Source organism: Lupinus angustifolius, chromosome LG17, assembly GCF_001865875.1.
Source record: "Lupinus angustifolius cultivar Tanjil chromosome LG17, LupAngTanjil_v1.0, whole genome shotgun sequence".
NCBI lineage: Eukaryota > Viridiplantae > Streptophyta > Magnoliopsida > Fabales > Fabaceae > Lupinus > Lupinus angustifolius.
The window spans coordinates 1,929,509-1,953,795 of record NC_032025.1 but is presented as its reverse complement, the minus strand read 5'-3'; the positions used below and the strand labels follow the sequence as shown (position 1 = coordinate 1,953,795).

The following is a 24,287-nucleotide window of genomic DNA, read 5'->3' as shown; positions in this document are numbered from 1 at the left end:
GCATTTGTCTGAGAGGTTTCCACTCCTTCATTCGTACACATTCCTAGGGTTTTATTTCTTGCTTTGTTTTTGTTTATATTGTTGCTTGATCTACCTTGTTTATTGGCATGGTGATGATGAAGTTTATTGTCATCTGATAACTCAAATGATGAATAAAACACCTCCTACTCATTCTGAATGCCTATTTCACTACCAATTTTATATTTTATTATGTTTGCATTATAAATTTTTATAGTGAAATTATTTTATGTGACGGTTATTATAGTGACAATTAGGAAATTGCCCCACTGTGCTCTACTGTGTTTATACATTAAACCTATTCTAAAATGTTTATATTTTCTTCTTTTCAATCTTTTTTTAATTCGTCAACAGTGCTACATGGTTGTTGTTTATTCCCTTCAAAACCCGTATCTTTGTTTTGTATGTTTTCTTTTATACTTGGATCTAATGTACTGCAGCCACCACAAACATTTTTTTATTTTGATAGCACCTCTTTGCTTTTTAAGCGATTATTGATCGTGATACCTTGGTTACTTACTCACTTAGGTTCTGTTTGCTGGTTTCACTTACTCACATTCTTGAAATCCACATGAACGTTCACTATTGATATTTGCACATTGTCATGGCTGAGGAATTTTCCTACTTGCAATTGGTTCGTTAAATATGTACCCTATTTGATGGAATAAAGTACTACGTTAAGGAAATAAATTGAGTATGAAAAAGAACGAAACGCAAAGTGAAAAGGAACCGAACGCAAATTGATGGCGACATTATTTGTATAAATTCAAAATTTTGAATTTATTGAGAAATAGAATTCGGGATTTATTAAAAAAATTAAATGTAGTTACAGAAATGGAATAAGTGAAAATTGCTAATTGAGGGACGGCACATGTTATATAACGTACTTTTTTGTTGCTAATTCACGAGGTTCCATCGCCCTATGAATATCTTGCTTCATTGCTCATCACCAGTGGCGGATCTTAACAACGTTAGGAGGGGCAATAATATTTAATTACACGTTAATTAATTGTAGATGTGTTAAAAAAATTATTTATTTCCTTTTCAATATTAATCACTATGTTATGCAATAAATTCATCTTCTATTTTCCTACCTAATTTTGTTTGGTTGTTTTCATTGTTGAAAATGATATTTATGTTAACCGAACCACAATAGTTAAGATAAGACGAACAATTTGATAAAACAAGACATGACTAACAACATATGGTTGAGAGTTTTTCAAACTTGAATGACTTAATAATACCAACAATAAAATGTGGAAATTGACATCTCAAAATAATCTTCACTTTTGCTCATTAAAATCCATAGCATATAATTGTTGGACAAAAATACATATATTATTAATATTAAATGAATTTTTATGATATATATTATCAATACATACATAATCTCTTTCATTATGTGTAAAGTATTTTCGAACTCAAATGAAGTCATATATTATAAGCAACATCATCATCTACATATGTAAAATAATTAGATCCATTTATGTATAATTTTTAGAATGACAAACAAGTTAGACTACATTTATTTATCAAGGTAGAAATTAAAGGAATGTGAGTTTCAATGATTGACTTCATAAAAATATGTTTGGGCGTAGATAAGTGAGTGTCCGTGTTGTTTCAAAAAAATGTATTAATCTATGTGTCACATAGATTAATAATTTAAAAGTATTTTATAATTTAAAAGTTTAATAATTAAGTATTTTTCAAGTATCACATGGATTGACATATTTTGTGGAACAACAAATATGTTCTTGTGTGCAAAAATTCAGGGGGGGCATCAGCCCCCCACCTGCCCCTATAATCATCCGCCTCTGCTCATCACTATGTTTGGGCATGGGCCCGGTGATGTTAGCTTGATCCAAAATGTTTACCCGGTTAGCTCCCTTGACTTACTTAAATACAATCTATATTGTAAATATGAATGAAAAAGTAGATAACTAATGATACCAAAAATGTTTACAATTGAATAGATACATTCAAGCAAGTGGGTGATCATGGAATGGGTAAGCTTTATCATTTTTTCAGTTCTAAATATTGAATGAATCTAATTATGAACCTGAGTATGACTTTAGATATGACGAGATTTGACCTTGTTCATACCAATCATAATCAAATTCTATCATGTAAGAGTCCTCTGATTTGGAACCTACAAACAATGAACCAAGATTATGAATGAGCCCAAACTAGATCCAACAGATAATGGTAAAGGAAAAAATGATTTGAATCGTAACAATCCTGACGAATACATCCTAGTCCAAATAAAAGTAGTTTTCTTTTTCTGTTAAAAAACTAGTTTTTTTGTAGCCCATTTCAACTATACGGGCTTCAAAACATTAGCCTGATCGACAATGCACTCATACACAATGTCTAGAGCCTTCTACTGCTTTGTTCGAATATATCCAGAAGGTCTCAGAAATTTTCGGAAGCTTTGTGAATCTTCAGCGAACTAGGATGTTCTCGAAAATACTGAAGAACCCCTCCACTTCATTTAAATACATCACGTGTCTCCTCTTAGCAATCATCAAATAAGAAAGTTTAAGCACTTCTCTGATAACTAACGTGAAAATTTTCCATCTGCATAATCTCAAATAAAATCAAGTGAGTAAAGAGAAAATGGCACTGATTCCAAGTTTCTTTGGCGGCCGAAGGAACAACTCATTTGATCCATTCTCACTCGAGATCTGGGACCCCTTCAAGGATTTCCGATTCCCCGAAATATCTAGAGAAAATTCAGCATTTGTGAACACTTACGTGGATTGGAAGGAAACCCCAGAAGCACACGTGTTGAAAGCTGATATTCCTGGGCTGAAGAAAGAAGAAGTGAAGGTTGAGATTGAAGATGACAGAGTCCTTCAGATAAGTGGTGAGAGGAACGTTGAGAAGGAAGAAAAGAATAACAAATGGCACCGTGTTGAGCGTAGTAGTGGGAAGTTTCTGAGAAGGTTCAGATTGCCAGAGAATGCGAAAATGGATCAAGTGAAAGCTTCTATGGAGAATGGGGTTCTTACTGTTACTGTTCCAAAGGAAGAGATCAAGAAGCATGATGTTAAGGCCATAGAAATCTCTGGTTAAATAAACTATGAAAATGGTGTGCTTTTGAACCTTGTTGTAATTTGCATGTGTGATGTCTTTAATATAAATAAAGATACATGTATCAAAGTGTAGTTTGAACTCCAATGAAGATAGCATGTAAGGTAATCTGAATTGTATTTGCGTAAGCATTGTTTGTTTTTGTTTGATACAGTAACTAATAAAAGTACAACTTCCTTGAAAATATACACCTTATTCACACATTAATTTTTTACTATTAATTTTTTTAGTTCACGGAAAACGCAAGGGATTTTTAATCCATTCAATACTATGTTGGTGATTTTAGAAAAGTTTAATTATTTGAGTTAATGATTTTTCATTTGTAATAATTAGGTAATATTTTAAGTGAAGAAAACATTTTAACTGGTTAGATAACAGATCTGAGTATATGATACTAAAAAAATTAACAGTTTAGATTTAAATAATTATTTTATATAAAATCTTGAATACTAACTTACTATCTGACCACAATAATTTGGGGAATATGTTATTTTAATATAATTATATATTTATAAATAAAAATGGTAAATTATATATAAAATCATCAGGTCTGATTAAATGGTTTAATCATTAAAACCTAATATGAGATATCTTCCGGTTTAACTCATGTCTCAGATATTAAACTACCATTAAAAATAGGGTTAAAAAAATAAAAGCAACATTGGATACAAGCCTTCTTTATGTATCCATTTATTTGTTTTTTTATTCCCACTTTCCAAAACCACTATCTGGTATGGTTTGACGTTGGATGAGTCAATAATGTCATAGGATTAAATTGACATAAGAAAGAAGCGATCAAGAGAAGGAGGTGCATTATGCGATGGAGGAATTGCCCGGCGCGTTTGGCACAAGCGCCAGTTTCGCTCTCCGTTTTGGCCAAACAGTATTCTCCTCTGCTTCTCTTCTCTTCATGTGCTTCCATCTTGATTTCTATTCTTACACTGCTTTCTGGTATTTCCTTCTCTTCATTTCAATTTCGCATCTTTATGTTCCCTTCACAACTCTATTATCTTAATTTCTATTGGGTTTATTAATATTCTTAGGACTTTGTAAGAATTGATTTTGCAAACTATATATTAGGGCTAGGTTTGACTTATTTCTACTAGTACTAGAGTCAGTGTTGGTGGCTCAATGAGTTTAATGCTCAATTAGCATATGTGATGATGATGTTAAAGATTTGATCCTCCACTAGGAATTATACCCCTCTCCTTACTTATAGTCCAAGGACTTGTACCCCCACTATACCACTGTTTGTGTTGCTTTAGTTATGCCACTTACAATTACAATCTGTTATGGTGGATTGATATTGGTATGTTGCAAGTCCTTTCTAATTTTTGAGAAATCCGGTAGTAATCTATGCTGCTCGAATTATGCGAAAGTCGTTACGTGTTTACTGAACTTGGAATTGCTTTTAAGCAATTAAAAGGAGGGTGCTTGAAAACATTATGTACTATTGGGCATCTTTATCCCTAGTCTATGGGACTGTTAAGGTCTTAATTCTTAACTTCAAACTAGAGTCTTAAATGTAATGGGGACATGGGTCTTTAAGCTAGTCTTAAATGGAGTTATTTGTTTCAAAGACTCCAGCTTATAACTCTCTCGTGTTGATGTGACCCTTCAAATTTTGCATGTCTACCCCCCCTGTGCCATGTTGCTAGCATAGTACTTTTGTTTAGTCTGAAATTAATTCTTAGCAAGGAGAGAAACATTGATGTAATAAAGTCTGAGGAGACTTAGTACTGTATAAAAATGTCCTTAGGTTTCTGATTTTGGTCATAGAAAATGAATACATGTCATTTATTTCAGAACGGTGAAGAGAAATTACGATGAGATAGCCTATAACCAAATTGCTCCGTAAAAGATCCAGAAAGTGAGCAGACATTCCAGAATTGTAGTAAAAATCAGAAAAGTGAGAAAAGATACCTGAATATATTTTGACTAATTGAGGTATTAGAAATTTGGAGTTGCCAGCATCTAGTACATTTTCCACTTCGGCTTGTGGAATTGTTGGTATAATGGTAAAGGAGGACAGGGTTTTCGAAGTCTCAATGTTGTGTTGCTACAATCTTATGATGACATGATTTGATTATGATAAGAGACAGGTCATGAGTCTTTGGGACTGAGTATGTCAATATAGGCATAGCATGTTCTTACTACTCTAAAACCAACAGAAGGAAAAATATAGGTTCATGCATGTCATTACAGTTCAGAAGCTGTATCATAACTTCTTGCAGTTTGTCCTGTCTAGGTTATCATCTATGCATATGCCTCGCTTGGGGAAAATTTAACTTTCATCTTCGTACATGCTATTCACAGCTTTTTGGTAACAGTCATGGGTTTGGTAATTCCATGGAGCATGACATTGTTAGTGATTGATGCTTACTCCGTCTTCATAGAATATATACCGGTCCAGCGAAGGCATGTACTGATAACCTTGTTGGGTGACATGGTATGTGCTACGACCAAGAATTGAATTCGCCCACGTTTGTCATATTGCATTAATGATATCGAGTTTTTTTGTACTTCAGGTTTGGTCACATCTCACATTAGCTGCAGCATGTTCTACAGCCAGTGTCACAAATGTTCTGCTCGAAGCTCAACCCCGTTGCCCGGCCAAGTCATGTAGTAGATATCAATTGTCAGCTTCTATGGCCTTCTTGTCTTGGTTTCTTTCTGCAGCCTCCTGCCTTTTTAATTTTTGGCTTTTCCCTTCGCTGCTTTAAAATATATATAGCTCAATGTTGATATGCACGTGTAAAGGTTGCAAATGACAAAGTCATTTGCTTGAATTGTAGGCATATAGTTTCTGGTTCTCTTTGAATAGTTAATGATGCAATAATTGCTATTTGGAGATACAGAAATACTACGTCTCCCTCCCTTCTCATTTTTTCATTCCTCTTCATAAATCTAGCTAGTATAATAGGAGGGAAAGTAATGTCACAATAATGCACCCCTTCTTTTACTTTGTAATAACTAAATCAAACAAAGGATAGGATAAAGAATGCTCAAAGACAGAAACATTGTACCCAAAAAAGGACACTAACAACTGATTTCTTCACAAGTTTAGAATATGCAGCTGGGTCCCTTGATGTTAAGGTAAGCCTGCACTTGCCTATACTTAAATATCTCATCATGTGGCCTGTGACTAAATTAAACTATGAATATGCGGAAAATAATATGAAAGGAACTGTGATGAGATGAGGAAAATCGTGAAGATGTGATATTAATGTGTTTTGGTTTTAATAAAAATGAATAGAATAAAGCAAAATGGAATGGTACCATGTTCAATAGTGTGTAATTTAAAATATGATAAAGTGAAATGGAACTGGTAAGATGGATTTTACTCTTTCCAAAACTTATATTTTTCTCCTCATTCAATTTTGAGGAATACGATAGAATCAACTAATCATTCACTTCATTCTATCATAAACTATTCAAACATCACTTAAAAAACAAAAAGCACTATTCAAGTAATGATATAATCACTTCATTTTATTCCATTCAACTCTAATACTCTATTTTATTCTATACCATCTCGTATTTTTCCTTAGACATCGTTTCATTGTATCCTCTAGTGGAGGCTTTTAGCATAAAATACATAATAAAATTCTTACTGCAACTTCGTAATTAACATTAGAAAACAAATGAATAAATAGGATTTTTAGTTAGCACAATAAACTTAGAACCAAATGCCGCCAATCTAGTTTGATTTGATGTCAACCATTCTGAAACACGCGACCGTTGGTTCCCGCCTGTTTTCCATTCACTCTTTCCAAACACAAATCACAAAAAACATATGGCACAATTTGAAGTCACCAATTCACCAAACCCTTCACTATCTCATAGAACAATGCTCTTCCATGAGACAACTCAAACTCCTTCATGCCCAAATCATCCTCCATGGCCTAACTGACCAAGTCCTCACCTTAGGCAAACTAGTCTCTTTTTGCTCCACTCATGAACAAGGAGATCTACGCTACGCACACCTCCTGTTCGATCAAATTCCCCAACCAAATAAATTCATGTACAATCATCTAATACGGGGCTATTCAAATAGTGATGACCCAACAATGTCTTTGTTGCTCTACCGCCAGATGGTGTCTGCTGGCCTTTACCCGAATGAATTCACTATGCCCTTTGTTGTCAAAGCTTGTTCTTTCAAACCCTCCTATAGGAAAATTGTTATCGTTCATGCTAATGCTATTAAGCTTGGAATGGGTTCCCATGCCTGTGTGCAAAATGCTTTCTTGAGTGCTTATGTTGCTTGTCGTTTGATACAAAGTGCGCGCAAACTATTTGATGATATTAGTGATAGGACTCTGGTCTCATGGAATTCGATGATTGCTGGGTACGGTAGAATGGGCTGTTGCAAAGAAGTGATTTTGTTGTTTCAGGAAATGCAGAATCTGGGTGTGGAACTTGATGTGTTCACCTTGGTTAGCTTGCTTTCTGTTTCCTCTAAGCATGGTAATTTGGATTTGGGTCGATTTGTTCATATTTATATCATTATTACCGGAATTGAAACTGATTCAATCGTGACGAATGCTCTCATAGATATGTACGCCAAGTGTGGGCATTTGCAATGTGCTAAAATTGTTTTTGATCGAATGGTTGATAAAAATGTAGTTTCATGGACTTGTATGGTTAATGCATATGCTAACCATGGGCTTATTGATTATGCTCTGGAGTTGTTTAATCAGATGCCAATAAAGAATGTGGTTTCTTGGAATTCAATAATTTGGTGTCATGTTCAAGAAGGACAATACTCCGAGGCCGTGGAACTTTTCCGCAGGATGTGTATTTCAGGTGTGATGCCTGAGGAGGCTACTCTTGTTAGCATTCTTTCATCCTGTAGTCACATGGGTGATCTGGCTTTGGGAAAAGAAGCACATGTTTTCATTTCCGATAATAATATTGCAGTGAGTGTGACTCTATATAACTCCCTAATAGACATGTACGCGAAATGTGGTGCTCTTCAGACTGCCAGGGATATCTTCTTTGCGATGCCAGAGAAGAATGTAGTGTCATGGAACATTATCATTGGGGCACTTGCTTTACATGGTTTTGGAGAAGACGCAATTGAGATGTTTGAGAAGATGCAAGAGAATGGGCTCTGTCCTGATGAGATTACCTTCACAGGTTTACTTTCTGCTTGTAGTCACAGTGGTCTTGTGGATAGTGGGCAATATTACTTTGACATGATGAGTACTTTTGGGATTTCTCCTGATATTGCACATTATGCATGCATGGTTGATCTTTTAGGGCGTTGGGGACTCTTAGGAGAAGCAATGACCCTAATACAAAAGATGCCTATGAAACCTGATGTTGTGGTTTGGGGTGCTTTGCTTGGTGCTTGTAGAACCTATGGGAATCTAGAGATTGGTAGGCCAATCATGAAGCAGTTGTTGGAGCTAGGAAGATATGATTCAGGGCTTTATGTGCTTCTCTCAAACATGTATTCAGAATCTCAAAGATGGGATGACATGAAAAAGATCAGGAAAATAATGGATGAAAGTGGGATCAAAAAGTGCAGAGCAATTAGCTTCATTGAAATCGATGGGTGTTGCCATCAATTTATGGTGGATGACAAAAGGCATGGAGCTTCCACCAGGATATACTCCATGCTGGATCAGTTAATGTATCATTTAAAATTCGTAGGATATCTATGTAAACCTTCTGATGATGTAGAAGACATATACTAATCTATTAGTATTTATTCTATGTAGCAGTAAATTAGCATGAACTTTTATGCAGAAAATGGTAATTGTGATAGAATCATTGAATGGAATGATCGTTCCCTAATATTTTTCAATTCTTTCCATTCTTTGCTATTGGTACATGAAATTAAAATTGATCTAAAATGATATAAATTCCACTTGTTATATTTAACAAAACTTTAATTATATTCATGAAAGTATAACAATAAACTATTACGAGTAGAGTATAAAATCTATGCACTGTCAGTGTAAAGACATTTATACATATGCGCTTCATCTATTATTTATTTAGATTAATTTTTTTTAAAAGTCAATAACAATTAAATATTAATGTTGAATGATATAGTGACAATGTATAAAACTCATACACTGTTATTGCATACATCTTTTTCTCTTACGAGTATCCTCTCAATCCTCATTTAGATGCATTATCGGACATTGTTGAAATGTTGATTGACATGGTAAATGGAAGCCTAAAAAGAGAAAATCCGTAGAGGATTACTTGCAAAACATGTTCTAATCTTTATGTTGCATGACTCCAATGTGCAATTAATGCCATTTCCATGTATATAATGTTATATAGTATCTTGAAATTATTCTAAAGAGTAGCATTGACACAGTTAAAGTCGTTGCTGTATGATAAGGAAGCCACAAGTGTAAGTCCTGGAATTAGTCTTACAAATATAAAGTAAGTTGTCTACAACAAACTTGCCTAGTTGGTCTAACCCTTCCTTAGTTCCTTATCCTAAGCATAGTGAGTTTTATAACACCATGTTGTCATCCTTTTAATATTAGCTTAAAAAATAAATTATACCACATCATAGTAGATAAGCTTTATCTTGCCACAATGTGTAAAATTGTTGTATATGACAAAGAAATCATAAGTTTGAGTCATGAAATTAATTTACAATCATATAAGATAAGATCATCTACTAACGTGCAGTTATTTGACCCTTCCTTGTATCTTGCACATACAAGGAGTTCTATAGCACCGTGTTTATTTATTTATTTATTAGTTTGAACTTAATTAAAAAAGAAATGCTATCATGTAATAAAGAAGCTTTGCCTGAACCTTTTTCCGAGTTCAATTTTTAATACTTCATATTGGCCAATGATTATTCCAATCAGAATGTGTACTTGCTTCAAGCTTTCAACATTCATATACTGATGATACATTTTTGGGGAAAGATTCATGCTTGCTTGCATAGAGAATCAATAAGTATACGTAATTGAAATCCTAGCCAATAATAGAGTTCATAATCTAGCAGCATGTTGGCTAAATTAACTGGATTAGGATGCACACAAGTGTTGGCAAAGCCAATAATCAACTCCACCAACCGGCAACAACACATTCAACATACCCACAAATAAAATAAAACCAAATATTTGTTATGTCAGACTATTATATTTTCTAAGTCCCTTTGACATGTTCGACAATATTTTTACTTTATAGTATCTTTGATTGAATCAATAGTTCATTATAAAGTTGGGAATTGTCATTACAATGAAACTTCCTTTGTCCTCGACACTTTTTGCCGGTGAGGTTGTCATGTCGAAACTTTGGACATATCGAACTACAAGACACTAGAATGGTCAATAGGACAGTACAGAGTGAGTACCGTTGCCACCAATTCAATCTTATAGCGTATCAGCGGTGACATGCATTATATCCTTGTGTTCAATGCATCGTGTGCACATGTCTAATCAAGATAGAAACATTATTTAATAACTAATAATCATATAACTTTATTGTGAACTCTGTTTAACGACATCATGTAATTTTTTTTTAAAACAACATGAAGTGGTGAATTGCTAGTAAAAATATCACACACAAAGAAATGATTCTTTATTTTTTATCTGAAGTTCTGAACTATTATTTTCAAACAGTAGCACATTTTGCTTACCATTAATCTCTTCTTCCGTTGTCAAAGTTGCTTATATTGTTAATAAACAGTGAGTGTGGGTCTAAGATGCGAACGTATATGACATGCCCCACCTTTTGTATTTTAATGGTGTCTGGTTCAATTAAAAAATATCATTTAATTAAAAAAATCATAAAAATAAAAAATAATATTTTTTATATTGCTTACTATAGTATGATTGACTTAAAATATGTGAATAAATTTTTTTAGGACATGTTATTCTGGTTCCAAAAATGCATACTGATCATGGTTGTTTATTTATAAAATGATAAATTGATGGATTAAATATAAAGTTGTAATTAGTTTAAAATTTATGCATTGTCAATATAATGTTTTTTATAGTGTCATCACATCATATACCATTGATTTTAGTACTATTGTTTGAGAGTCAATAATGATTAATATATAAAAATTAGATAATATACTCACACCTTAAAAAACACTTATATATGTAATGCATACATATTAAATACTTAACATTAACCTTAGCCATGAAATATATTCACATGCCACTCGGACACCAAATGACACTTTGTAAAAGTGAAGAGACTAATATTATATAATTTCAGAAAGATCACCAACCAAAATTACAGTTAACAACCTACATAAATTAGGATGTGACAAGAGTTTAGTGCAGAGAGAGAAAAGAAAAGTAGGATTTTATAGTTTAGTAAGCAAAAATGCATTGATGGAGTCCTTCTTTAAGGCCATGGGTGAGTAGAGAAGAGGATAGTGATTAAGAAGCTTGATGGTATGGTTTTAGAGGTGGGACATGCAGATCATTATTCACTCATAACAACCAAACATTATAGAGGAAGAAGAAGACATATCTTTCTGAAAAATGTCTAGGGCCTCTAATTTTAATACATAACAAAGAAACGCTTCACTTTAGTTCCCCACACTCTCCAACCCCCCCACCTAGCTCCACATAAAAAGAGGCATTGGTGTACCTCCTCTTTACTTCATAGAGAACAATTTCCATGGATTATGCACATTCTGAAGATTGAAGTTAACCACAAGAAAATAATGTATACATTGAATAAGTTTTTTTGTATTATTAATCAACATTCCTCAATATTAATTCTCTATAAAAAAAATCTTATGCAAATCGTGTATAAATATTAAACTCGTTAAATAAGTAGGCAACAACTAATATTGAAAAGCACAACATATGACTAAAAATTTGTTATCTTAGATAATGTTTCAAATTTTATCTTGTACTAACAAAAATATTTTATTTCAATTAAAAAATTAAAAGTTAATTATTTTTTTATTTTTATTTTATTATCATTAATACGAGTTGAAATTTGTTATTTGGTTTGGGAAATGTTGTTGATATATAATAATTAAATCATTGACGAGTGCTGAGGGTTCTCCTCCATGGTCTCGTATAATATGAAACAGTTTAGCACCTGAGATTAATATGACTTAAAATAAGTCAATAAAAATAAAATTAGAAGGAATAAAATATATTTTTACCATCTTATTTGTGCTTCACTAATGAAAATATGATGGTGCCAATGCCAATGTGTTTCACTTATTTGTGTTTCACTATTCATTAATAATTATTGTTGTTTGATTTGTTCTGTTGACGTTTTCCAAAGTTATTTTCTCCACGTGGCTCCTCATATACCTTGCAGCTAAGCACTACGGACTTCTTTGCTCGCCACGTCCTCTTCTCACAATACACTTTCTTACCCTTTCCCTATGTGCTACGTACAACTCTAGTAGTTTCTGAAATAAACAAATAACGACACAGAATCTGGTATGTGAATGCCCAATAATTACACTTGCTAACGAGAAAGAGAAAAGTAACTTTTATTCAACAATAATAGACCTCCAAATAAAAGCATGCAGAATATAAAAGTACATCGCACCATTCGATTCTATCCAACCTTTTTATTTTCAAAATAATAATATCAACCTATTAAAGTGCACCTTTCTTCTAACTTGTTAATTTTAAAAGAAAAACTCAAAATCACGACAGACTTTAGTAGCTACCAAATCTCTCATCGTTATTATGAAAATCAAAAGCTCATTCTGAATGGATAAGACTTAAGAGTAACTAAGCATTTTTCTAATATTGTTTGATCTCAACGTGTTAGAAACTTGGTAAACGACAAAAAAGAAAGGAAGGCGTAGTTCTACCAAATCCATCCATCAATCAATCATCCCCAACTAAATGAACGGTTTAGATTGGATAGTCATGTCATGACCACCGGAAAACACTGTCCCACGACCTTTCAAGTGACGTGCTTTCTTTTTCTTACCTCCACGGTCAATATTTATAGGAAAATAATATATTCTATATATTGTACTATAATTCTTGATATTATATATATAGGAATAATTTATTTACATCAAATTTAAATTATATGAGTTACACTATATCTTAATTATTTATTTTCTTAGATCAAACGACCTAAACGAATAAGTCAATAAGTAATGAGAGAGAAAAGAAAAATATTAAATAATTTTTAACTTTCATACAATTGGTTCGTTTGACATAAAATTAAGTATAAATTAAAATTGAGTGTAAATGGGTCTCCTATAAAAAATAATATATTACAAAATATTTATTTATTAATAATCAATTTACAATTTATTTATTCTTGTTCGTAAAAGTATATGATAATAATTTCATTAATTTGTAAGATAAAATATTATTAATCTATTTATAATGGTCGAAAATTCCAAAACCCAGTGGCATGGAGGGTAAATTTATTTATCTCGAAAAGAGAGTCAGGGTCTCTCTCACAAATGGGAGGGAGTAGTACAACCTGTCAACAACAACTTACAGGCTGGAAAATCATTCCCACTGTTTCAAATAACAGAATTTTAATTTAAACGAATATATCCTACGTGGCACACGGGTATCTTCCTATTTATATTCTCTCCCTTCTCCTCCTTTTTCTCCAGCTCATACCCATTTTCATTCCAACACCGAGTCCCAACCAATTCGGACTCACTGAGTCATTATGGGAAATTGCAGTTCCTCCGATTCAACTCAGATCGCCACCGCAAAACTCATTCATCAAGATGGACGGTTACAAGAATTTCCGTACCCGGTTAAGGTATCCTACCTCTTACAACAACACCCGATGGTTTTTATATGCAACTCAGACGAAATGGACTTCGACGACGTCGTTACGGCGGTTCACGAGGATGACGTGTTGCAACCCGGTCAGCTATATTTCGCACTTCCGTTGACACGGTTGAGCAACCCCTTGCAGGCAGCTGAGATGGCTGCATTGGCCGTCAAGGCCAGCTCCGCACTCATGAAAAGCGGCGTCACCGACAATAAATCTGGTTGTCGCCGGAAACGGGTAGTGTTCTCCGAAGAAGGTTATTCTAAGCCTTGTCGGAGTGTTCCTCCGACAATCCGTACCGGTGGCGGTGCGGCACATAGGTCAAGGAAGGGAAGGACTGTGACTGGTGGCGGCATTAATGGTAGGGGGAAGTTTACGGCGTTGTTGAGTGCAATACCGGAGTAGGGGTATTTTGGGAAGAAAATATGCGCCGGTGATTTTGTTTTCGTTGTATATAAACGGTTTTAACTTTTAAAATCAATAATTAATATAGCATTCTGCACATTGTAGATCTATTCCAGGGCACAATGGAAATGATTAGATTAGCTTCTTGAATAGTTATATTCCGTCCTTATTGGATGTTATCACGTTCTTTGTCTTTCCTTTTATTATTCCTTAATTTAAACCCAGAATCGCATATTCAATTAAATTAGATACGATAATTTTATTTGCCAAAACATTAGGGTACTTTCAATGTAATAGTGTATTTACTGTTCAGAAGACATTAAACTAATCCAGTAAAATAGATAAGCTTACGAGATTTATTTCGACCTCGATGAACAAATGAAATAAACATATAATATAGGTAATTGATGGATACCTAATTGCCTAATGATTGTAACAGCATTTGTGTCCTTCAAGTTCTTCAATTGGATCCTTAATTTTGGCCTTGGGTAAACTATTCAAAGAGATGAACAAATAGCCATGTGGAATTATGAAGTTGAATAAATTTTAAAAAATGACTGCATCATGATGAGCCAACTTGATGGATAAATATTATCAAATCCTCTATACTGTTAGTTTTTTATGCATCCGTATCAATTTAATAGGATTTTGTTTAATAATAAAGAACACATCTTTTTAAGTTTTCATTAATACCATAGTAATATATTTAAGTATTTGTCAAAACATCATTTGAGTTTACACAGAACTATAGAAATTTTTTGATATAAAATATTTGGATTCTAAATAAACACCCTGTTGCGAACAAAGATAGTGGAGTATTAAGTAGGAAATTGTGACTTATGACCGAGAGATTCACGTTCAAATCTCACGAAAGTAAGACTATGTGAAGGATTTTTTTGGCAAATATGAAATTAAATTAAAGCGATGTTGTAATAACTTATTATGTTTAAATTCTTTATTGTTAAAAATGATTTTGGTAGAATGAACATATTTACCCTGTGTTCATGGAATAGATTTTAAATGTGTAATTAATAAAGTGTTGGTCTAGTAATGTCACACTACAAAAAAGCAGGTTTAATTTATGTGAGCGATATTTGTTGAGAATGACAAACATGTATCTCAAAAGTTGTTAGTTTCTTATCTAATAACTAAGGGACAGATCATTGCTAGTAACAAAAAATAGTTGAAAGAATGAAAATAATCTATTTTCTAAAAGAATCATGATAAGAAAATAGTAGTAATCTAAACCTCAAGCTGAATCTTGTTGAGCACAAGTGAAATTAATTACTTCCAAACAAGGTTTATATTTGTTTGGTCCAGGGCTCTCAACAAGTGAAATACTTACTAATTCTTATGGCAAAAGGCAAAACTGTATATAGCTCACGGGCTTAAACAATTCAAAGAAGATTAGTTTGATAAATTATGCAAAAGGGTTTCGAACCTATAAGATATAATGATAACTGAAGAAAAAAACACTATTTATTATACATAAAAAAAACAAATATATGTATACATGTAGTAGATAGGTTGATGAAATAGCCTTTTCCTTATCCTCAAGCGTTTGTTAATGATAAAAGGACAAAGAAAATTGCATAAAATATGTTCTCTCTCCATTTTCGAAATTTCAATCCAATTCATGCATGGTTGATAGTTGACTAGCTAGTTTGACACTATTATATTTGGTTCTATACAATGAAAGAGGTCCATAGCAAATAATTTAAATTTGATTTGTAACTATATGACATGGACGTTATGTAGACATGAAACGGGTGTGTTTTGAAAAGATTGAAGGATAGGTATGGTAAAGGACGAAATGAAAAAGAAAATTCGGTCAAGCCCATGAAATGGCACAAGGTGTATTTATGTAGAGATTGTGGGTACCCCAAAAATTCTCCAAACTTGAGACTGGTCGATGATTAATAAGTAAGGTGCACAATTTGGCACATATTGCATATGCGTTGCCGGACCCAATAAAACAAGTAAGAATGGGCAAGGGAAGATTTGAGTTTGAGGGGCACTCAGTGAACGAGTTATTTACAGCTGTTGTAGTAAGCATGGTATGTCTTCTCTACGGTACTGAAAAGTCTAATATTCGATTCAGGCTATGACATGTGTCAGCTAACAAAATTTGATGGTCTAATTTTTTTTTAATTAAATAAAAAGAAACATATAAAAATATCTTCTTTACTTATTCCAATACTGAAAATAGTGACACTAAAGAGGACTTCATTTAAATAAGCATATGGTTAAGTGATATTAATAATAATACCATTCAAACAAATCTGTTCAAATTCAAAAGCTAAAACCATCTCTATTAATGGAGAAATAAGTGCTTCAAAATAAAGGAAACACAATTTTTAATAACATTTATCATTTTTATTACAATAAAATTATAATTTTACCATAAAATAAATGGAGAAATATACATTCACATCTCCATTAATAGAGATTGGGCCTTATAATAAGATAATCAATGAAGTGGATAAGCCTTAAGATACTGAAAGTGAGCCCCCCTGGTGTACGGTAGAAATTTGATGTTGCAGGCTGAGGCTGCCCCAATTTATTCCATTTCAACTTGATTCTTGGGAGTATGATTGATGCCCAAATGACAATAAATTTCATTTTTATATTATATACTATATAGATAAAATCAATATATAATATTTTTAATGTAAGTGTTCTTATTGATACAAATAAAATGTACATCGATATTAGAAATTGTTCTTCTCTGTTGTTCCCTTATCCAAAATGATAAGCATGGAGATTTGATGTACGGTTTAAATTTAAATTAGCATGAATGCATGATTGCTTTCGAAATGATGTGGGTGGGTGTTCAAATTCAAAGGGTATTCTGTGATTTGTAGTGTAGCGAATAGCTACTTGTGAATTGTGTTGACATGACAATGACACTCACCATGCATGTACTGCACTTTTGTCACGATTGTGGGTCTTGTAGCCCATAACATCATGCTTTCGGCCATTATATGGAGATGAATGACTAAGTAGCACTAATTTGTGTTTGTGAGAATGAATAATGAGATCACAGGGTTTGGTAGAGTAAATATTATGCAAAATTTCAATGATATATATCTTATAGGATTAGAACAATTACCCAAATGAATTTTAAAATAATACTTTGTAACATATTATTGTAACAAGATTTATAAATTAACTTTATATCAACATTATTTTTTTAGGCTGAATATTGTTGATACTAATTAATATGACAGATTTAGTTCGTCAATAAAGCACTGCGTTATACAGCTGGTGTGATGTTATCACCTTTGTGACATTTATTGGTAGGGAGTGGCCTATCCAATTTATTCCGATTAGAGCATCATAGTGCAATTCTTTTTTGTTCTTAAATAAGTCATATTAATTATTTTATATTCATTTATACTTTTTAACAATTAAACTAAGTTAAATTAAAATCATCTACAATAGTGTAAATCAATTTCGTTTTTATTTGGACCCCACAATATACTCACATTTATATTTCTCTCTAATTCACAACTTTAAGAACGTTGCTTATTTAGTTTATTGTTGCGAAATAAAAATAAGAACGACTCATCTCCATTAGTGAACTTGAACGAAGAACATTCGTATTTCACAGAGAATGGTTGTTTGTTACCATTGTGAGTGCTCTTATGGACAAACATGTTCAACCGCTCAAACATATCAAAGAGTTTAAAATTATCAAATCTTGGATACATGAACAAGAATCTTCTCCATTAATAGATAATAGAGAGATAAATGATTATTTTCTCTCGTATTTTTAATGGTAAACTTGTAATTTTATAATAAATAAAAGGAAAAAATAAAATAAATAATAAAAAGGGAAACTCACACTTATCCATTTTATTTTATTTGGAAATAAATTAAAATCATGTATCATACTTATGCAATTAGTTATATTGTTTATTATTTTATTTTTTTAAAGAAAACAAATGGATAAACACAAGTTTCTACATACTCTCTTTTTTATTATTTATTTTATTTAAATGAAAATAAAGGAATAATCAGGTTCTGGAATAAAAGGTAACCATGACCTAATTTATTTATTATGTACTTTATTTTCGAAAAATTAAATCAATATATATATATATATTTTAAAGTATTTTGTGCTAAAAACTCTTCTAAACTTTTAATGGGCCGGATAAAATTGGATGTTTACACTAAATAAAATTCATATAAACTATGTCATTTTTATAACATAAATTTATGGTTTTGCTCAAAATTCTATTTATTTAAACATGAGATATAACTAAAATGTTTTAAACCTTAAGTATTTTTCGGGAATTTATAGTACAATCGCGACTCATATCATTTATTCTTTCTTGATTCAAGTGGGGGCGCAATGACCACTAGTAAACCTTTGCTAATGTATATACCAAACTAAAACTAAAACTATTACATTTTTAAATATTAAATGAGTAAAATTCAAACTAATCTATTAAACAAACTAACAAAATATTTTCTACCTAAGAATTATTGTGCTCTTGAATTCTAATTAGTCATAAGAATATGTAAAAGCAAAATTATATCTTCTCAAACACAATAAAAAGTGAAAAACAATATCCTTTTAATAAATAAAGTATTTAAGCAAGACAAAAGTATAAAATAATTCATGTGTTTGGTGAGTATATCATCTTAGTATGAGCATATATGATGAGGTATAAGAGTTTTCTATTTTTAATCATACGAATGTTATGAGGACTCCAGAAAATTATATAGCAAAAAATCGGGGCACATCAATATTTTATTGGTATGACTATAAATGTTATTTATTAAATCAATTTTGTTACGATGAGAACACATGTTGTTACAACAAAACATGTGTCCATGTGTTTCATTTGTGGAGTTGACTGAGAACATATATTAAAAATTAAATACTTTATGAACTATGCACCATAACAATGTTGACTATATAATAAATAATTTTTATATGCAAGAATTTAACACAAATTTTTTTGGTCAAAAAACAAATATTAAACTTGAATCTCTCTCGATATGTAAGATATAAATCATGAAATAGATAAACAATATAATAATATAAGTTTTATAAGATATTAATATTATTTTTTGTACTTCTAATGATATCTCATCGACATGAGTAAGAAATAATCCTTTTTTAAGAGTGTGAATGACATTCTTAAAAGAAATCAAACATTTCACTTGACAAACACCATGAATAATTTAAAAACTATTAAGTGTAATCATTACACCAAAATTTAATCGATTTATATTTTTATTGTCACATTTATATATGACCATTATTTATTTAATTTTACTATTAAGCATTGGAACTAATTACTTTTTAATAGTCAAACTTCGTGTTTCAATCAAATGGAAAGAAATATAACATCACTACTAATCATTTTATGCCCACCGCACGCGGAGGCCAGATGACAAAGAAACATCGCCACTGGTGGCAAATTTACTCAGATGGTACACTTTGACTATAACATTACAATCTTTGTGCACCTTTTGTACTATTTAAAAACTAGTGTAACTTTTACGAAATTGGCTACAACATGGCTCGTTCTTTTCCCCTCTCTTGGACTCGCCTAAATCGGCAGTTTAGGTGGAGTTTTATTTTTTTTACCTTACTCCATAAAAATTGTCTCACAGGTAGGAGTTTTACATTTTTCTGTATATCCTCTCTCTTAAATCGACACTAATGTTGGAGTTTTATTTGTTATAATTTGTTTTGCCTTCCTCATACTAAAATCACTCACTATGATGGAGTTTTACAAATTTTTTGCTCTAATCTCTCTCCTAAGTTGTCCACTATAGTAGAGTTTCTTTTGTTTTTTTTTTATTTTCCGTCTCCCATTAGTTTGCAATTGGGGGAGTTTTTTGTGTTGATTTTTTTGTTTTTATATATTTTTGTTTGTTTATACCAAACCCTAACTCATTCATGTACACTCCTCATTTCTTTTACATGTAATATGACAATATTTTTTTACAACATTAATATTATTATAAAATTAAAATTTCCTAATTTATTAAATCCTAATTTTTTTAATGATATTTATTTGATGAAGTGCCATATGCAGGTGCCTTTCTCATTCTTGGCGGTTGAATTCTTAATTGTTCACTCCACTGTGTGATTCTTCATCTACCACGTGTCGCCAATTGTGGCTCCTCCTCATCTTATTCATCTTCGTCATCCTCAACCACAATTTCGTATCAGTATGTTGCATACTAAAAATATTTGCAGACAACATAGTAAGACGATATACTATTAAAATAATATGCCGACAATGATGTACTTGAAGTATTAGCAAACATTGATGATAGTGAGATTTGAGAGCTTGATGACAAATAGGTGGATGAATAATTAAAACTTCCAAACTCATACAATTGTTGTTGTTGTTGAGGAGTAATGGATAAAGTATGTGCTTGAGAATGAGTATCTGCTTGAGTTCATTGTTCAGACTCAATTTTCAGAATATGATAATGATGAGTAGGGGGAACTTCATCAATCTGTATAGACTATGATGCAGAGTATAGCTCAGCTAATGTTCTCATCATTTCATGGCCAAATGAGAAGACAACAAATAATGATTGTATGTGATTTAGTAAAAAAGCTGGAGGACGGCCCAGATCAGAAGTTCTTTTTGCAAATGTGTACTGAAAAAGAATTAGAAAAAATTGGGAATAAATAATATAATTAAATACAAAATGTAATTGCTAGAAATTGTTACCATTCCATGAGAGTATGCTCCATCTCAAGATATGTATCTTCTAGTCTTTTCTTAAGTACCACTACAAAGACTGACTGTAGTGGTGCAAAGGGAAGACATTAATGAGTAAAGCATTGACCACATAGTTTTCCATACTTATTCCATTTTTAAATTCAACGATAATGTTCATATGACCAGTCACAATTCACTAATTCTTGTGGAATTGGTTGATCAAAACCAAATTTCCTCTTAACCAGATTAGGATCATGTCATTCCACAATTGCGAAATAATTAGTGGCACACATGATTGACATATCTTCAGGAGCTCTTGCACGAAAGGTATGAGGAAATATGACATCCACATAAGCAGATAAAAATGTTATACATGATCGAGATTTTTATCAGTTTATGTGGATGCTATATTTCCTTATGCCTTTTCTGCAAGAGCTCCCGAAGGGGATCACGCGTGCCGCTAACTTTTTTCACAATTGTGGAATGGCATGCTCCTGGTCAGGTTATGACACAATTTGGTTTTGATCAACCAATTCCATAATTTTTTGTAAATTGTGAAGAACTTTATAAGGTAGACTTACGTGAAAAAAGTGATTGTGACTGACATATGGACATCGTCGCTGGATTCAAATATAGACTAATAGGAAAAACTATATGGTCGATAATTTACCTATAAATATCCTACATTTGAACCACTACTCTGAGTATATACAGTGATACTTAAAAAAGAATAGAAGATACACATCTTGAGATGGAGCACACTCTCATGGAATGATAACATTTTTTTAGTTATTAAATTTTGTATTTAATCCTATTATTTATTCCTAATTTTCTCGAATTCTTTTTCAGTACACATTTGCAAAAAGAATTTGTGATCAGAGTCGTCCTTCAGCTTCTTTAGTAAATCTCATATAATCATTATCTCATGTCTTCTCATATGGTCATGAAATGATAGGAACATTGGCTGAGCTATACCCCGCATCATGTTCTATCCATATTGATAAATTTCCGCCTACTCATCATTATCATATGTCATAAACTGAGTCTTCGGAATGAACTATAGCGAATACTCATTCTCAAGCACATACTTCATTAGTTACTCCTCAACAACAACAATCTTATGAGTTTGAAAGTTTTAATTATTCATCCACCTATTTGTTACAAAGTTCTCAAATCTCACAACCATCATTGTTTGCTACTACTTCAAGTACAACATTGTCGACTTATAATTCTCAGTAGTATTATCGTCTTACTATGTCGTTTGCAAACATTTTTGGCATGCAACATAATGATGACGAAGTTGTGGTTGAGGATGTTGATGACGAGGATGTTGATGACGAGGATGAAGAGGAGGAACCACAATTAGTGACACGTGGTATAGAGAGAATTTCGCAACAGAATGAACAACAAATAAGATTTCAACCACCAAGAAAGAGAAAACAACCTACATGCGACACTCCATCACATAGACGTTATTAATTATTTTTGGGATTTAATAAACTAGGAAATTTTAACACTGTAATAATTTTGTTTTTTTATAATATTAATGTTGCAAAAAAATTATTGTCATATTACATGTAAAGGAAATGAAGGATGTGCATGAATGGGTTAGGGTTTCATAGAAACAAACAAATAAATATAAAAACAAAAAAAATTAACATGTTAAACGCACACCAATTGTCGATTTAGATGAAGAGAAAAAAAAACAAAAGAAACTGCACCAGACGATTTAGGAGAGAGATTAAGGCAAAAAACTTGTAAAACACAACCATAGTGGACGATTTTAGAGTGATGAAAATAAAACAAATTATAACAAATAAAACTCCAACAATATTGTTGATTTAAGAGAGAGAATATACAAAAAAATGTAAATCCTACTTGGGAGTCGAATTTTATGGAGAAAGGTAAAAAAAAATAAAACTCCACCTAAGCTCGTGATTTAGGTGGGTCCAAGAGATAGAAAAAGAATCAACTATGTTATAGTCTATTTTGTAAAAGTTGCACTAGTTCCGTAAATAGTACAATAGGTGCACTAGAATTTATGTGGATAGTACAGTTTGATTACATTATCACACGTTTGGTATATGTTTCAAAATATTTACAAAAGTAGTATAATTTTTAGGAAACTCGTGGATGAGAATCACGAGTTTGGGAAAGTCGTGGACCAGAAATACGACTTCCCTGTGATCTCGTGCATCAGAGGCACGAGACTCTCTATCTCCTCAATGGAAGTCGTGCTTCACATGCACAACTTTCACCATTTTAGAAGTAGTGGGCATTAAAGACGAGTTTCATTGGATAATTATCATAAAACAATTTTATAGCCTAGTGGTTTTTGGTTTACATGACATATATTATTTGTACAATAACTCTAATACATTATTGTTAGTTTATAGAATAAAAAAATCATGGGTCAATGTTGAACCATAGACCTTTAGGTTAACTTGCAAACAGAGAACCACTAGGCTAGAGATTTTTTTATTATAATTATACAACGGAAATTATTTTAAATGTCCACGACTTCCATGGAGGAGAGAGAGTCTCGTGCCTCTGATGCACGAGATCACAGGGCAGTTGCATTTCTGGTCCACGACTTCCCCAAATTCATGGACCTTATCCACAAGTTCCCTAAAAACTAAACTACTTCCATAAATGTTTTAAAACATATACCAAATGTGTGATAATGTAGTTTGACTATACTATCCACGTAAATATATGATAGAGTGTTATATGTCTTTGTCAAAATCTTCTAAAGCTTTTTTATTATGAGGAACTAATTGGCCGATAGACACTTCATTTAGGGGTGCAAAAATTCGGTTCAGTTCGATTTTTGGTGCATTTTAGTGACTGAACACATATGGTTCGGTTCTACTCAATTAACCGCAAATTTAACTATAAGAATTGAACCGAAATGCTTTTGAATGGTTCGGTTCGGTTCCACGGTTTTTCCATTTATTTTTTTATAAAAAATCTTGCATCAATTGAAAATTCAAAATGTAATACAAGAGATATTGTTTATCCATAAAAGGATAAACATTACTATTATTATTACTAGCGTGTCAATAGGCACTTCGTGCCTGCCGACCCGTATTCTTATTTCCTAGTATTAAATATTTAAGATAGTTGTATTATATTTTTGTGATAAAAGAAATATGAAAATTAGTTGTAATTCTTTTAAAAAACTACATTGATAATATAATATTTTCAGGTATGTAACTTTCTCTAACTCCTATTAATATTTTTTATTATGTATAAATACATTGTAATAATATTTAATTAAAAGGGTAAAATATGCAATAAAAAATTACACCATATTAAGTAGTTATAAGATGTTTTAGCTTT

At 32.0% G+C, this 24,287-nt stretch overlaps 4 protein-coding genes and 1 long non-coding RNA gene across 5 annotated transcripts; all 5 read left to right on the top strand.

Moving 5' to 3' along the window:
- On the top strand, positions 46-22,690 carry LOC109331781. Its single transcript, XR_002105846.1, has 3 exons — positions 46-212; positions 18,918-18,925; positions 22,679-22,690. It is a non-coding gene; the product is annotated as an uncharacterized LOC109331781 (long non-coding RNA).
- On the top strand, positions 2,439-24,287 carry LOC109331780 (18.5 kDa class I heat shock protein). The gene is made up of 3 exons (XM_019566492.1): positions 2,439-3,103; positions 20,674-20,678; positions 24,275-24,287. Exon 1 carries the CDS (start codon positions 2,635-2,637, stop codon positions 3,091-3,093), a length of 459 nt encoding a protein of 152 aa, XP_019422037.1. The 5' UTR covers positions 2,439-2,634; the 3' UTR covers positions 3,094-3,103; positions 20,674-20,678; positions 24,275-24,287.
- Positions 3,824-5,974, top strand: LOC109331779 (CASP-like protein ARALYDRAFT_485429). Its single transcript, XM_019566491.1, has 3 exons — positions 3,824-4,062; positions 5,428-5,560; positions 5,640-5,974. Exons 1-3 carry the CDS (start codon positions 3,932-3,934, stop codon positions 5,832-5,834), a joined length of 459 nt encoding a protein of 152 aa, XP_019422036.1. The 5' UTR covers positions 3,824-3,931; the 3' UTR covers positions 5,835-5,974.
- Positions 6,746-8,926, top strand: LOC109331777 (pentatricopeptide repeat-containing protein At2g22410, mitochondrial-like). Its single transcript, XM_019566489.1, has one exon. The coding sequence runs from the start codon at positions 6,825-6,827 to the stop codon at positions 8,811-8,813; it is 1,989 nt and encodes a 662-aa protein (XP_019422034.1). The 5' UTR covers positions 6,746-6,824; the 3' UTR covers positions 8,814-8,926.
- On the top strand, positions 13,615-14,403 carry LOC109331778. Its single transcript, XM_019566490.1, has one exon. The coding sequence runs from the start codon at positions 13,729-13,731 to the stop codon at positions 14,242-14,244; it is 516 nt and encodes a 171-aa protein (XP_019422035.1). The 5' UTR covers positions 13,615-13,728; the 3' UTR covers positions 14,245-14,403.

Bases quoted from the DNA above. Each gene is read 5' to 3' on its own strand.
- LOC109331780 (XM_019566492.1), top strand. From the start codon at position 2,635: ATGGCACTGATTCCAAGTTTCTTTGGCGGCCGAAGGAACAACTCATTT.
- LOC109331779 (XM_019566491.1), top strand. From the start codon at position 3,932: ATGGAGGAATTGCCCGGCGCGTTTGGCACAAGCGCCAGTTTCGCTCTC. The intron at 4,063-5,427 runs GTATTTCCTTCT...TGCTATTCACAG, and splicing joins TATTCTTACACTGCTTTCTG to CTTTTTGGTAACAGTCATGG. The intron at 5,561-5,639 runs GTATGTGCTACG...TTTGTACTTCAG, and splicing joins TAACCTTGTTGGGTGACATG to GTTTGGTCACATCTCACATT.
- LOC109331777 (XM_019566489.1), top strand. From the start codon at position 6,825: ATGTCAACCATTCTGAAACACGCGACCGTTGGTTCCCGCCTGTTTTCC.
- LOC109331778 (XM_019566490.1), top strand. From the start codon at position 13,729: ATGGGAAATTGCAGTTCCTCCGATTCAACTCAGATCGCCACCGCAAAA.